The sequence below is a fragment of the Lonchura striata genome, chromosome 5 (genome assembly GCF_046129695.1).
Source record: "Lonchura striata isolate bLonStr1 chromosome 5, bLonStr1.mat, whole genome shotgun sequence".
Classification (NCBI taxonomy): Eukaryota; Metazoa; Chordata; class Aves; order Passeriformes; family Estrildidae; genus Lonchura; species Lonchura striata.
In genome coordinates this window covers 43,163,460-43,177,727 of record NC_134607.1, presented here as the reverse complement: position 1 = coordinate 43,177,727, position 14,268 = coordinate 43,163,460, and the positions used below count along the sequence as shown (strand labels likewise).

At 37.8% G+C, this 14,268-nt stretch overlaps 1 protein-coding gene across 3 annotated transcripts in view; it reads right to left on the bottom strand.

The window, feature by feature from the left end:
* Positions 1–14,268, bottom strand: part of MSRB3 (methionine sulfoxide reductase B3) — a 79,064-nt gene that overhangs the window by 37,061 nt on the left and 27,735 nt on the right. For all 3 annotated transcript variants that reach the window (XM_021547365.3, XM_031507898.2, XM_021547366.2), the window contains exons 3-4: positions 8,459–8,567; positions 6,578–6,655 (exon numbers count right to left, since the gene is read on the bottom strand). In XM_021547365.3, the coding sequence (XP_021403040.3) occupies positions 6,578–6,655; positions 8,459–8,567 (187 nt within the window). The remainder of the gene's footprint in view (positions 1–6,577; positions 6,656–8,458; positions 8,568–14,268) is intronic.

The window sequence follows — 14,268 nt, the reverse complement described above, 5'->3', positions numbered from 1 at the left end:
CTCTGCAGTTCTAATCCTTGTATTTATTCCTCTTGGCTTCACTAGGCCTTTGCATTAGCAGTTTATACCAGGCTGTTCCTTCATAAGGCTGTGCTTCAAGAGTCCTAAACAGAACAATGGTAGGGGCAGACATTCAATATACTACTTCTCTCTGAAAAGGACTTCGATAGAGTAAAGATCTGTTACAGTCATAAAGATGGTGCATCATTGTAGGATCATATTTACAGGAAAATGGACATGTACTAAATGAACTAGCCTATAGTTTAAAAATGTTCTATTCCAGAGACTTATTGTGTTGATTGCAATACTGTTAGTATTAATTATTGTATCATGTATACTTAAAGGAATTATGAACATGACTGAGAAAATTATAAATCATGTGAGAGTCTGTTGTCTTCTCACATCTTCGGTAATTGATTTTCAAATAATTTTATTCCATATTAGCATGGGCAGTTTGCTGAAGAGATGATGGTCTAGCAGGCTCTTGATGCAATCCAAGCCAACCCATGTCCTGGTCCAGGTGACTGAGCAGAATACAATCAATCCTCTCTCTCTCGTGTTTGCCTCCCAGTGGTACAGAATATACATAGCTGCAGTATCAGTGCTCCTGCTGCTACAGCATTGCTAGCAAGCTAAAGGACAGGACAGTAATGCTCAGTTGTGAACATATCCCTGGACACTGCATTGGCCCTTATCACGCGGATGAGAACCATAGCCAGAAACTAGGCAAACTGCGGAGGAGGCTCAGGCCAGGGACCACTCCCCAAAAGCAGAATGAACAGGCCACTCTGTTTCAGAGTAGAGGAATTGATGTTAAAAACACAAGCTATGTATTGTCACTTGCCTTTAGAGACAGAGAAGAGACTTTCTCCATTTTATTTTTAAGTATAGACATAACACGTCTGAAAATGTAAACCATTACCTGGAAAGCAGTCGCCGGTCATACTCATGAAGTGAAGTTCCAAAACACTTCTGGAAGCTCCTGAAAGTCAAGCTTCCAGAAATTTCCAGAAATGAAAATGCAACAATATTCCAATGTAAAAAATAAAATACCTGATGTAACTACTTAGGAATTTATAAGACCTGCACCATCAGGGAATTTAAGAAGTCCCCAAGGTTTAAGAACCAAGCAGAAAGAGCAAAGCTAGGCTTGCTGCTGTGCTGTGGCCAGGGGACGGATCTTGTGGTGTCTCAGGCAGCAAAACTACTCACAGATATTTCCCAGAGCTGGACATCCCTAATGCCTGTCTCTCTTCAACCCTCATGTGGATTCTCAATTATAATACAATAATATATGCTATTTAGAATAATATTATCTGCTATAATCTAGTAATATAGTCGAACTCTTATTCAGACCTCTCCTCAAAGAGAGCTTGAATATGCTCTCTCTCTACTGATTTTCTTATTGCTTTAATGACTTAATATCTTTGAGGTTTAATAACTGCTTCCCTGAAAAATTTGGCTGAAATTGGCAAATAGATTAAATGATTTCATTTTATTATTATGAAAAGATTGACATGGATTCAGCATTACACTGTATAAATTCTTTAATAAGCCTGGTTAAAGAAAAAAAATTCACTATTGACAGATGATGTGATAAATTCTGTTCTGCATATTGATGAAAAGCCAAATTCAAAATGAGCATTTTAACATCAGATGATTATTTAGGTTGGACAATATCTTTAAGATCAATAAAGCTCCAACCATTAATCAAGTGCTGCCAAGTTCACCTCTAAACTGTGTTTTTAAGTGCCACATGTATATGTCTTTTATATACCTCCAGTGGTGGTGAAGAGTAGTCTCTGGGTCAGTTCAGTCCAGAGAGACAGCATGTCTTTAATGTGAGAGCTGTAAACAGATAGACATAAAAATATATGCCTTCTGTAGTCATAATCGGTAACAATTCACCGTACCTGATTTTTATGTGAGGTACATACGTGCCCATAGTAAAGCATAAAGTAGGTTAAAACCAGCTGAAAATTACTTCTTCCAAGCAAAGTGACTGATGAACAGTCAATACTAAGCAGCATAAATTTCAAACAAGGAAAAATATATCAGACTTAAAAATATACAAAGAATATGTTGTACTTTTACACTGAAAGCAACAATGAAATTCATACTAGAATTAGTATCTGTGCAAGGATGGTAAAATCAGAATCTATGCAAGGATCACCTCTTGTACTCAGCACTGGTGAGGCTGCATCTCATGTTTAGGTTTCAGCCCCCCACAAGAACATTGAGGTGCTGGAGTGTATCCAGAGAAGAATAAGGATGCTGGTGAAGAATCTGGAGCACAAAAAGGATGTTGAGGGAAGGCCCTATCACCGTCTACAACTACCTGAAAGAAGGGTGTAGCCAGGTGGGTGTTGAGCTCTTCTTCCAAGTAACAAGCAACAGAATGAGAGGAAATGTCTTCATGTTGTACCAGAGGAGGTTTAGATTGAACATTAGTAAAATTTCTTCATGGAAAGCATTGTCAAGCACTAGAGCAGATTGCCCAGGGAAGTGTTTGGGTCACCATGCCAGAAAGTATTTAAAAGATGTGTAGATGTGGCACTTGGAAACATGGTTTAGTGGTGGACTTGGCAGTGCTGGATTAACAGTTGGACCCAATGATCTTAATAGTCTTTTCCAACCTAGACAGTTTGTTGATTCCTACACTGATGAGAACGAACTTACTTCAAACAAATGTCATTAATTAGAAACTGCTGGGTTTGACAGTCTTTTAAGGAAACTAAGAGACAGTGAAGACAGAATAAGTTGCTCAAGTAGTTCTCTAGTAGTACTAGTGAAATCATATCATTGATGTCATATGGGCTCTCCTAGACAGATAAGCAGTGCTGAATTTTCATATGCCTTCCTCAAAGAATATAACGATCAGTAAGAAAGCTTAAAGACCATTCATTAAGCACACAGCACTGGTGCAAGGAAATTCCTTGTAGAGATCTAGGCTGATGACTGAAATCCTTCCTTGTCTTCTGAAGGCAAGAGCGGTACTATGTTAATGGTACAATAATATTGCCCAGCCACTCTTTCATTTTCTCTTGATTGGATGTCTGAGATATGTTGAGAAAACCTGACAGAGCTCAACAAAAACCAAATGAAAACATAACATGGATAAGGCTATTGCTATGTCTGCTAGTACATGTTCAGAAGAGCCAACACCGTTACCAAGAATTCCTTCCAGGAAGCAATAAGGGCAGCAGTGGGTGTTTTATGAAGACTTGGTAATTTAGTCCTTGGCCCTAAAAACTGGAAACTGACAAAACAATAATATTTCTTTTTTAAAAGAAAATAATTCTCCCAGGCTTCTCAGTTCCCATCTATACCACATCTTTCTCACAGTCCTGCATATGGTAAAGGACATGACCATGCTTTATTAAATATGGAATAGATTCTCTCCTATGGCAGTAGCACGAGTCATGGATTTCACTCAGGTCCATTTTAACCTCCTGTTTCTATGGCTGTAGACAGAATGGTATTTTTGCATAATGTATAAGAAAGTGCCTTGAAAAATTAAAGTAGGCACAACCTTGCAAATACAGTTGGCCTTTAGAAAACACTGAGGATTTGACTGGCATAGGTGGTACTTTGTGAACTAATATAGAAAAACACAGTCTTGCTGTGGAGACTATCCAGCCATGACAAACATGGCTGATAAAAAAATTAACATGAGCGGGTATGGTTGATAAGTATAAGGACTTTTTCTTGGGCTTATTAGTTGTCTATCAGATACAAGTTCTGCACTGGGACATGCTCCAGCCACACCAGGTGACGTCCAGTAAAGAGAAAGCCATGAAAAAACACCCTAGAGAAAGGCGGGGCAGCAGGGTTCCTTCTTTTAGCCTAAGCCTACAGCTAGATTGGAGTAAGTTTAACACAAAACTGCATAAGCACTGGCTTGCAGAAAAGGACGTTCTTGAGATTATTTTATTGGCTCACTCATTTATTGCTTTTTTTAAGCAGCTGTACTGGGATGTAGGAGACTGCACGGTGTGAAAGTTCAGATATGGAATAATAAGATTCAATAGCATGATTATGCATTTTATGTGTGAGGCACCTTTGATTGTGGAAAAAATTAAAGCATGTCCTCCATAAACCTTGGGATGTTTCTCATAACACTAGCACAAGTAGGTAGATGAAGAGATGTCACATTCCTAATTGTTTCTTTTATCTTCCATGTGATAGAGACAAAGTTCTATTTTAAAGACTTACCAAAAAACAGGTCTTTCATCTGGAGTGTAAAATTCATATGTTCCCTGACCTCATGTGTCACATGGTAATGAAACAACGTAAATCAGAAATGTTAAAAGTTGAAGTTTGTTAATATTACTGCTGAAGCTCCAGTCTCTTTCCTAGTTAAACTGACAGGTCCATAGTCCAAATATATATATTTACAGATTACAATGACATAAAGACAAAAAAACTAATGGACATCAATGAGAAACAAATGTAAATGCAAGTTTCAGATGACTATTAGGAAATTACAAAAAGAAACCACCAAAAAAAAATCCCATGCCACCACAAAAATTACTCATATTTGAAATGGGGAAATAGACTTTCTTTGTACTTTACTACCATCTTACTCCTAAGGAAATACTTCAGTAATTTACATTTGTGGTGAAAATGTAAAAAAGCATATATTTTGCATTCTCTTATCTATGTTTCCTTCTCATATTTTTTTTAGCTGTCTGAGCTGAATCAGTGACCAAGATTCAGAAATTTATCTTTCCTGGTTGAGGAAGACATCATATACTGATATTTTGAGGTCAATAAACAAAAGAAGATAGACTCCTACTGGCTTCTGCATTTTTTCCCTCTGTTGTCAGCCACTTCAGAAAAACTGACTGAATTAGATGTAGGCCAGACGTAGCAAGAGTTCATAAGGCAACATAAAGACTTTGGGGGGACTGAGTTAAGGTCAGTCTAATCTCAGGACACAATAGGTCAGGCATTTTCTTCAAGTACCCACTGGCCTGGGAATTATTAAAATTAAAGAATTAATTTCCCTCTTTCTCTCTCTCCTCCCATAAAATCCACAAGGGTCTCAAAGAGGATCTGAAAACAGATATTTCCATATAGCTCATTTTAAAAAGAGAAATCCAACCCATTAACTCAAGATAATGCCAGAGCATACTGTGCACTTGAGATAATCACAGGTAAGTCTCATATTGCAGTTTTTTTCCATCATAAAACTATTTTGAAAGCAACTACAAACTAGTTCACATTAATTTATGTATACTACTGCTGTCCAAAACTCACACCGCAAAAAAAAACCCCTGCTCTTTCTCCATCAGATGATAGAAAGAAAGACAGTCTTGGAAAGTAGGAGGTGAAATCCTGACTCCATTGTTTTCATTTGCTAAATATGAATTTGCTTCAACAGAGCCAGGATCTCCCCCCAAAAGATTTAGCTATAATAAGCCATGAAATGTCTGATTTAGCTATAGTAAGCCATGAAATGTCTAAGTGGCAGAGTAGAAAAACAGGTTGTGGAGAGTTTGGATTCCCACTTCGCACCCTTAAGCCAAGGACCATAGTAACACATGACATGAGACCATTGTCTTGGCTGTGTCTGAAACCATCAGATTTTCAACCCAGAAGATTCACATTATTACCAGTTTCTGTAGATAATCCTTCTGATAGAGGAATCAAACATTACAGAGATGAGGTGCTTCTTTCATTTTACAGACAGTATCCTGAGGACAACTATCATTACCACATCTGGTGATTCTAGAACTACATCAATTGTATTTTCATTTAACCTATTATTGGCACAATATTCTCTGTTAGTGCTATCCTGACCATCCTGTTTCATGCTTTTGTAAAGGTACCTCTTTAAGTGCAAGGGACTAAGTTTGGGTGAACTGAAGGGAAAAAAGAAAAAAATTAAATTCTTCATCAGAATGAACACAAGCAGCCAGAAATAAGAAAAAGCACATAAACAAGAACTGAATCTGTGCAGAACAATGCAGTGATCAAGGGAATTCAATCAGCACTGCTTCTAGAATCAAATTCAGGACATTAATTCCCACAGTACTTCTAAAGAGTATTTTAAAACCAGCTCTCCGTGTGTGCTAACTGGGATGAATGGAAATTCAGTAAGTAATGAAATTTTACTTGGTTTTGCTTTCTTAACTGCTTGAATTCTAAGAAAAAAGCATCTACTTTTTTCTCCATCATCAGCTAAAATGATGTATGTAAAATTCAGCATCGCCACCTGGTATCTCTTAAAGCTACCTGTAAGTAATTCTAAGTTAAAACTCAGTATCCATTGACACAGTGAAAGACTGTTACATTTATTTGGCAGAGCTGCATATAGAAAAAAATTTAAAGTACTAATTTTTTTCCTGTCATATTTCCTCCTTTACCTGAATGTCATCTTCCTATCTTATTTATCCTAATTTTTTATATTTATTATAAGACTAATTTTACTACAGCATTATTTACATTGCTTGTCTTGTATTCCTTAAAAGATTGAATGACTTCACCATTCTGTGATTCTATACAATTATGTATGAAATACATACAAGATTATACATAACAGAAATCTCAAAACTATATTTAGCATACTCACCTGAATAAAGGAGTTCCACAAACAACACATTTGTATATTCCTTGAGCTTTGTGGTGTGTGTACTCCCCCTCAAAGGCACTGGGAAAACAACAACACTTCATTTTAAAATTAAAAAAAGGAATCGGTTTTTGGGTTTTTTTAAAGTAGCTGAGTCTTTAGAAAAATGTTATAGAAGAAGCCCATGATTTCTAAGTTGGCAGCTGTTTTTTATTAAAGGTAGCAAATAAAGCAGGCACAGGAAAAGGGGAATGTCCTCATTAGTGTGCCTCGGATGTTACGCATCATGCAAAAGGAAGCAAATTGTCTCACAGTTCAAAGGCTGGAACAACAACAAAACCAAAAGAAGTCTTCCCCTATCTGGCAAGTGAAATGTCAAGTTTTTGTAAATGGATTATTTGGCACGTAGCTCAACCTGCCGCACCTCGCTGTGTCTACGTCTGGGCCGCGTGCAGGGCTCGGCGGCTGCAGTGGAGCGAGGTGTGAGGCCGCCCGGGCACTGCAGAGCCGTGGCGCTGGGTCAGGCCAACACCGGCTGCCCGGGCAGCAGACATTGTAGCTGAAAATGAAATAATTGGTCCAGGATTTCAAGCTGTACGCACCTTATATTTTCAGTTGAAAAGCAATATTCCAGCTTTAAGGGAATATTTTTCTAAGTTAACAATCTAAAAGGCTAGGAGGTCATTCACCTAATACGAATCAGCTGCGCTAGCCCAACAAAAAGCCTATGTGCTCAGCAGCTTGTTTTTATTATCCTTTCACCCTTTTTATGAGGCCCAATTTTTTTTATAAACAGGATTTTTAAGAATGACCTAATCTCCGATTGTTTGTGTGCATTAAATCACGTTGTTGGTCCTGTACACAAGAGCATGGAGGGCTGGGGGGAAGGCAAAGATGGGCCTCCCAGCAAAGGCAACCGTCCCCGCGCCCCGCCAGGGCTGTGACAGGATGGAGAGGGCTGGGGCGGAGAGGGGGATTGTCCCCACCAGCCTCTCTGGCATGTTCAGTGACCAAATTCAGCACTGTCAGGAAGAAGTTTGCCTATTAACCAGGACCCCACGTGCAGCGGGGAGTCCTTCCAGCTCATGAATGAAAACAAGCAGTTACATCATTAGTACGTTTAGAGCAGAGGTAAAGCCAGGGCCTTATGCCAAGCCCAGTGGTATAAATTAGACAACAAAAAATGGCTGGGCCTTGGCAGATTACCTTTGGCTGGAATCAGCTGAGAGAGAGAGACTTTATTCACTAAAAACAATCTTGGAAGTCTGTCCTTTTTTTTCCCCCTCCAGGACTTGAGGCTGGGTTCCAGCGACTAAAGCCATGTGAGGGCAGTTATTGAAAATTTTTGACATTCCAACCACAAATGAGCCAATAAATACCTTCTCCACATGTGCTTCAAAAAGAAATTGGAGTGGGGTGGAAAAGAACTAAATTATGCTACCTTCTTTCTGCAGCCAAACCGTCTATACTTACAATGGCCACCTTCAAAACTCCAGCCTCCTGGCACAGGGCCATTTCCCTCGTGGTTCTGCTTACTGCGATGTCTTCCAAAAAAAGTGCACCTAAACCACTATTACTTCCACACGTTTTGTAGTAAACTAAAAACAGACTCTAAATATGAGCCTGGTGACTTTATAAGACATGCAATGTTCATTAAAAGAAAAAGTCACACAAGACCCTTGGCCCTGGCCCCCCTGTTGCAGATGCTTGTCTTTGCAGTAGTGTTAATTTGTAGGGGTTAGTAAACAAGTGCAGAAATCCTGGAAGAAGATTAAAACAACCAACAAAAGTTGGTAGGGAAGGTGAAGAAACAGCAGTAAGAGGAGGGGTGGAAAAGAAAAATGCCTGTGTTTTTAGATCTGAGTTTCCTTCATCCCGCCTTACCTTTCAGTCCCCTTCTCCTGAGTGACATGGTACTGCAGGGGTGTCAGCCGCTTCCTCAGCTCCTCCTGGGAAAAGACCACCTTACAGTCCTTTTTATCCCTACATGACCCTGCAAAAGGAGAGGATAAGGGAGAAGGAGCCTTTTTAACTTAAATCCTGAATAATTGCTTTGGCAGACAGCCACAGTATAGCTTCTGCATTCACTTGTCAATGAGCAGGCTGGTCCCTAATGCACAAAGAATGGCTCAGCTGAACTGCAGCTGATTATTTATTCAAATATAAGTACAGAAAAGAATTTTTATAGAGAACCAGGTGATTCCGCTGGAGCAGTGACAGTGTGCTACAGCCAAAGCCCTTTGGTGTGTTATACACTAAATTGTTGCGCACACAATCATTCACAAGAAAGTGCCATTTTTGACCATTAAAAAAAGATCTGCAAAAATCCCAACTACAGCTGAAACATTCTTTACAAGACATCTATATTAGAGACTTATGGTAATGGGCATATGATGTTTAGCCATAACATCTGGCAATTTCAGTACCCTTTAAAGTAGCTGAAAAACAATTCTAACCTTCAGAATTACAGTAAGGTTGATTTAATTTCTAGTTGCATCCTCATCCTTTATAACAGTAGCTTTTTTCTTTTTTCACTGTTGAAGCATTAGAATAGAGTCCTAAGGAGTGTTATTTCTTTATGCACAAAGCTGTACAAGGTTCAACAATAAACTTGTAAAATTTGTTGCAAAGGAGGGTTGCTGTTGAAATTACCCTCCTCCAAAAATCTAATCTTAACACTTTGCTTAGTTCACACAGAAAATCCAAGGAGTACATAAGGTTTACTGTAAAAAATCAACATTTGTATAGTGCAAAAATCCACATTTGGAAAGCAAAAAACAACAATATAGTTACTTTTGGGAATGAAAATTCCCAAAGTAGTAACATAAATTGCAAAATATTCAGGTAACTTTGATAAACATTGGAAAAAATTAGCTGACAAAATGCAGCAAGGAAAAGCACTCTAATTATGACAGTAATTAAAATATGGTACAATAAGAAATAAACACTCCCAACAAAAATATTTTTTGCTGGTAATGTATATATACTCATAAAAAGACCAATTGTGTTCTCAAAGTAGAGGCAACAGAGCTACCCATCTGTATGTCATTTAGTACAGGAGAGGCAATGGCAGGTTTAAATTACATGGTATTGGATTGCAATTTCCTAACATTGGATGCTTTTCTGCTTTTTTACCTTGAGTCATTACTAAGGAGCGTTCATAAAAAGTAGCTTAGAGCACAGATGCTTGCAAATCATTTAAGAAAAGATGTTTCTTTCTTCCTCCCCCTCTTCTTTTCTCAATTTTTTAATGTGTGGGGGTGGATGAATAGGGGAGAGAGAAAAAGAATAATGCTGTTGGTCACTACCAACTAACCCTAGGAAGTATTTTCAGGAAGAAAAAAGTAAAATTGAAAACATCTGATTGAAGTAAATAGTGCAAACATAAAAAGCTTTACTAGTGAGAGAAAAGTATTGAAAAGCGACTTTATTTCAAAGATTAGAAATTACTTTTGATCTAAACATTCTTAAAAACAGATTTTTTTCCACTTTGACCCATCTCATTAGCTGTGCTGCAGAGTCTTCGTTTTAATGGCAAGCTTTGAAAGAGCGCTGCTGTATGCCTTTGTTAGCTTCAATCTTATTTGGGAGAGGGATAAAGATTTCATTCCAGGTCTCTTTGTTTGTCTTTCAAGAACCACTAAAGCAGTATTCTCACAACTTTTGCTGGAATGTGCCCTGTGCCATAGCTTACAAATTATTTGGTTTTGGTGCACTTAAAGGTCACCTTCCAAATTAGCAAAATTTTCCTACATCCTGGCTTTTCAACCTTAAATGTAAATATTGTTTCCTAACTGTAAGTGAGGTTTGTTCTTTATAACATTTGGTTGCTTATTTAAGGATGTCAAACTTTGGAGGTTTTTATTCTCCAAACGTGCAGGACTCTAGGACTAATAAGTCTTTCAAAGTATAGCTAACAGGGAAAGGAAGCATATGCATTCTATAAATAGCTATTGTTATCTTGCATTACGCAGTTCAGAAAGAAATTGTTTGAGAGACAATCTTTTCTTTACAATTTGAGTTTTAAAAAGTAGTCTAGAGAGCAACAAAGAATCTTACAAACCAGCATCTCTTCACTTTTTAAAATGTCTACCATAATTTAAAAAAATAAATTCTACTTGCTACTTAACTGCTTCTGAAGCTACTAGCAAATTAAGCAAACTTCACTTTGAAAAAAGAGAAAATACTGAGTGTTTATAAAAATAGTCAGTATGCCCCCTTTACTTTCCATAAATAATTTTCATCTCGTTTACAAATGTAATGTTCTCCAATCTGTGGGTTCACTATACGCGTAAGAAAATTTCTAGATGCCACATGATCCACCACAATGATCAGAAGTAGGAAGCATGTTTCAAAAAGATCCTTTGTATGCCTTGTTTTAATAATTAACCATATGTTTTATAATACAAACAATTATTTATGTCTGCAGGGGAATTTTACCAAATTTCACTGGGGTAAAATGCAACTGACCTCAATAAAGGATTCTTCAAGTTTTCAATTTGAGTATTGATCCACAAAAAGTTGCACTACAAATTATAAAGGAAATCTCTTGGTCCAGCCTTCAGCATTCAAGGATGTCCCTATTCAATTAATTGTACTTATTATTTAACTGCTAGCAACAAACAAATACCTCCGTAAATGTATCACACAATTTCCCTATTGCCATAGAGGCAAGGAGGTAAAGCAGGACTCATCCTTGACTGCAGAGGATATAAGAGTATTTTATCTGAAATGGGGATAGCCTACAAGCTTCTATAATAATTCTAGAAAAATACTAGATGAGATTCTAGGAATACATTCCTTCAGTTAGGAAAAAAATTATGTGCAAAATGGACAAAAGTACATATTTTTCAGTAAAAGAGTGTTTGCTTCTGGTTTTGCAGCTGTTCCTTTATGACATGAGATGACTGTCACAGTCAAGCCAACTGTTTGTATCCTGGAAGGGGACAACATAAAGCTACACAAATATGCCCAATATAAGAAAAACTTCCACTAGTAATGGAGCTGTTATTGAGCTCATTATTAAACCAGAGAATAAACAGGCAGGCTGACCACCTTCCTCAGTCTGGTTCTCCATAGATGGGATGAGGTTTGGGCCCTGGAAAGGGTCCATACAGGCAACAAAATGCTTCAGCAGCTCAGCTATAAAGGCAGGCTCAGAGTTCACTGGCAAATCATACTGTTTGAGGCAAATGAGATAAAAGGTCATCAGTTCTACAAACAGCATTATATCAGTGTGGTTACTGATTAAATGTAAGGCTAAATTAAATGCAGTATGAGAATAAGAGAGCCTGGATTCATAAGATCTATAATAGCACTCTTGTTCCTTGGAGATGGTGTTCTCAGCAATGACTTTTAGAAAAGCCCAAGGTAGTTCTGAACTCCAGTTAGATGCAGCTGTTTAAAGGTGAACTGCCTGCAAAGGCGGACAAAACCTCTTTGATCCACTGCAGGATTGGGGGCCAGATTAAATCTCTCTAATCAGGTGCCCCATGGTGCCTTCTTTGGGGTTGGCACTCCTAAGAAGAGCAGTGTGCAGGCAGCTACTTCAGCCCTCTGGCAACAGCTACAGCAGTGCCAAAGGCACTTATGATCCTGGAGCAGGATGGCAGGTTTTGTGAGGAAAAGACCAGCCTCACAAATCTTAACGGGAAAAAAAAAAAGCTGAGGAGGGTGAAACAAATATCGACAAACAAATATCAACATAAACTCTTCTTGGAGACTTCACAGTATTCTTGTGTTTAGGAATGTTTTTTTTTTTTTTCTGAAAAGCAAGGCAATGCATTTACTATTCACCTGTAAACTATGGGCATTTCAGAGCTCAACTCTGAAGTCTGCTGTAAAAATTAAGTGAATGGAAAGTATTTTGTGGATGTTGACCTGATAATGAAGTAATTAAGCATCTCACCTCACATATAAATTCCAACTGACTTTTTCAAACCTACACTTCATAACATTACTTCCTTATAATCAATCACAACAACAAGAGCAACAAGATATGTTCAGACAGATGGACACAAATTAGCAGACCATTACTCCTCAACTCAGCCCCTCATCTGTTCCAACATACCAGAGGTTGGTGATCAGTGTCTGACATGCCCGAAATATGATGGCATTTTGCCTGATAGCTTTCCTATATCAAACACTCTTTTGAACCATTCTAACAATTTGCTCTTACATTTTGTTGCTTCCTATCAGTGAAATTAACTCAGTATTTCAATTACATGGAAGACACAACATACATTTTCCCTCTTCTACCTAAGCTTATATTCCACTGGAATTAATGGACATTATGGTCATGCACTGAGCACATACCACTTAGCCTTCCTAACTAAATACAGCAAGATCAGATGTTCCAGCAGAGCACAGCCATTTAATAAATTGGGCTTTTATTTTTCAGTACTATTTATTTTAATATAAGAAGTTTTTTAGGGGCCTTACAGGACCTTTTATTTTTCATATCCCACCCCAGCCCCAATCCTGCAATGGGACCTGTGTAGGCAGATCATTGAGAATATGCATAGCTACTTGAGGGGTCTATGGCTGTACATCAGATTACAGGATCTGGCTCTAAGTATACATCTCTTTGTTTCCCAAATTCTGTCCCATCATGAGTGAGTCAGACCTTGGTAGATTGATGGTAAATTACCTCAAACTGGTTTTAAGAGGAATTTCACAAAGTTAAAAAAATATTTGCATACATTTCTTTAAATAAATATCCTTACATATGCTATTGCTAACACTTAGTATTTTTAAAAGTGGAATTTCTCATTTCTTATTACTTCAGATTTCATTTCACAGTTTATGCCTCTTGTTGCCAGTTTTGCTTCACTGTCTGATTAAGAAAAGGCAAGCTCACAACTCTCACATATTTTAATTTCTGTTTAATTTCTTCTCTGCAGCCTCTAATCTTCAGCCTCGGGAGAATGCTGCAAGTGCTCTCACTGCAAAAAAGTCAGGGACTGCTATCGAGTTTAAAAAAGAACAGCTCTTGAGAACGGTTACATTGCAAACACTTCTATTGACTTGTATTTGGAAAACACAGTTTTATAAAACCTGTATTTGATATGATAGTACTTTTTATAATCCCCTCACGAGCCATTTCAAATTACCTTAGCCTGCTGGTGATTAGGATAAATGTTGCAAAAGAAACTGAAACTTGAGTTTCAGAACTCCCTCTGAAATGTTTGGAGGTCAGGTTTAAGTAAAATTCAAACTTCATTAAAAAAACCTGTAAATGTTTTACACATTGAAAAACAGATCTGTGGTTCCTTTGCTTTCTTGCTGTAGGTAGCTCACTCCCACCTGCTGTTGAAAGACCATTTGCAGTTTCATGCAAGCATTAGAAGTAATGGAGCGAAGACCATTTCCACTATATTGTGCATTGAAAATCCAAAAGCCAGGTACCAGGACAACAGTTTGAATTTTGGGTCAAATTCCAGGTTCTATCTTAAAAGAACACCACCCAAAAACTGTCTTTAAAAAAATTATTTACTTAACACCAGGAGTTCAGATGGTCACAAGGGAAGGGCAAGCTCCTTTTCTGCAAATTTGCAAACTTCCCATACAATCAAGTAACAGAGCTGTCACTTTTTTTTTTCTACCTGGTCATCAGCACAGCTCTTGTCCAATAAAAAAAAAAAAATTTAAAAAATTCCCAAACTGACAGCTAATGCATCTTTATGCACTTGTTT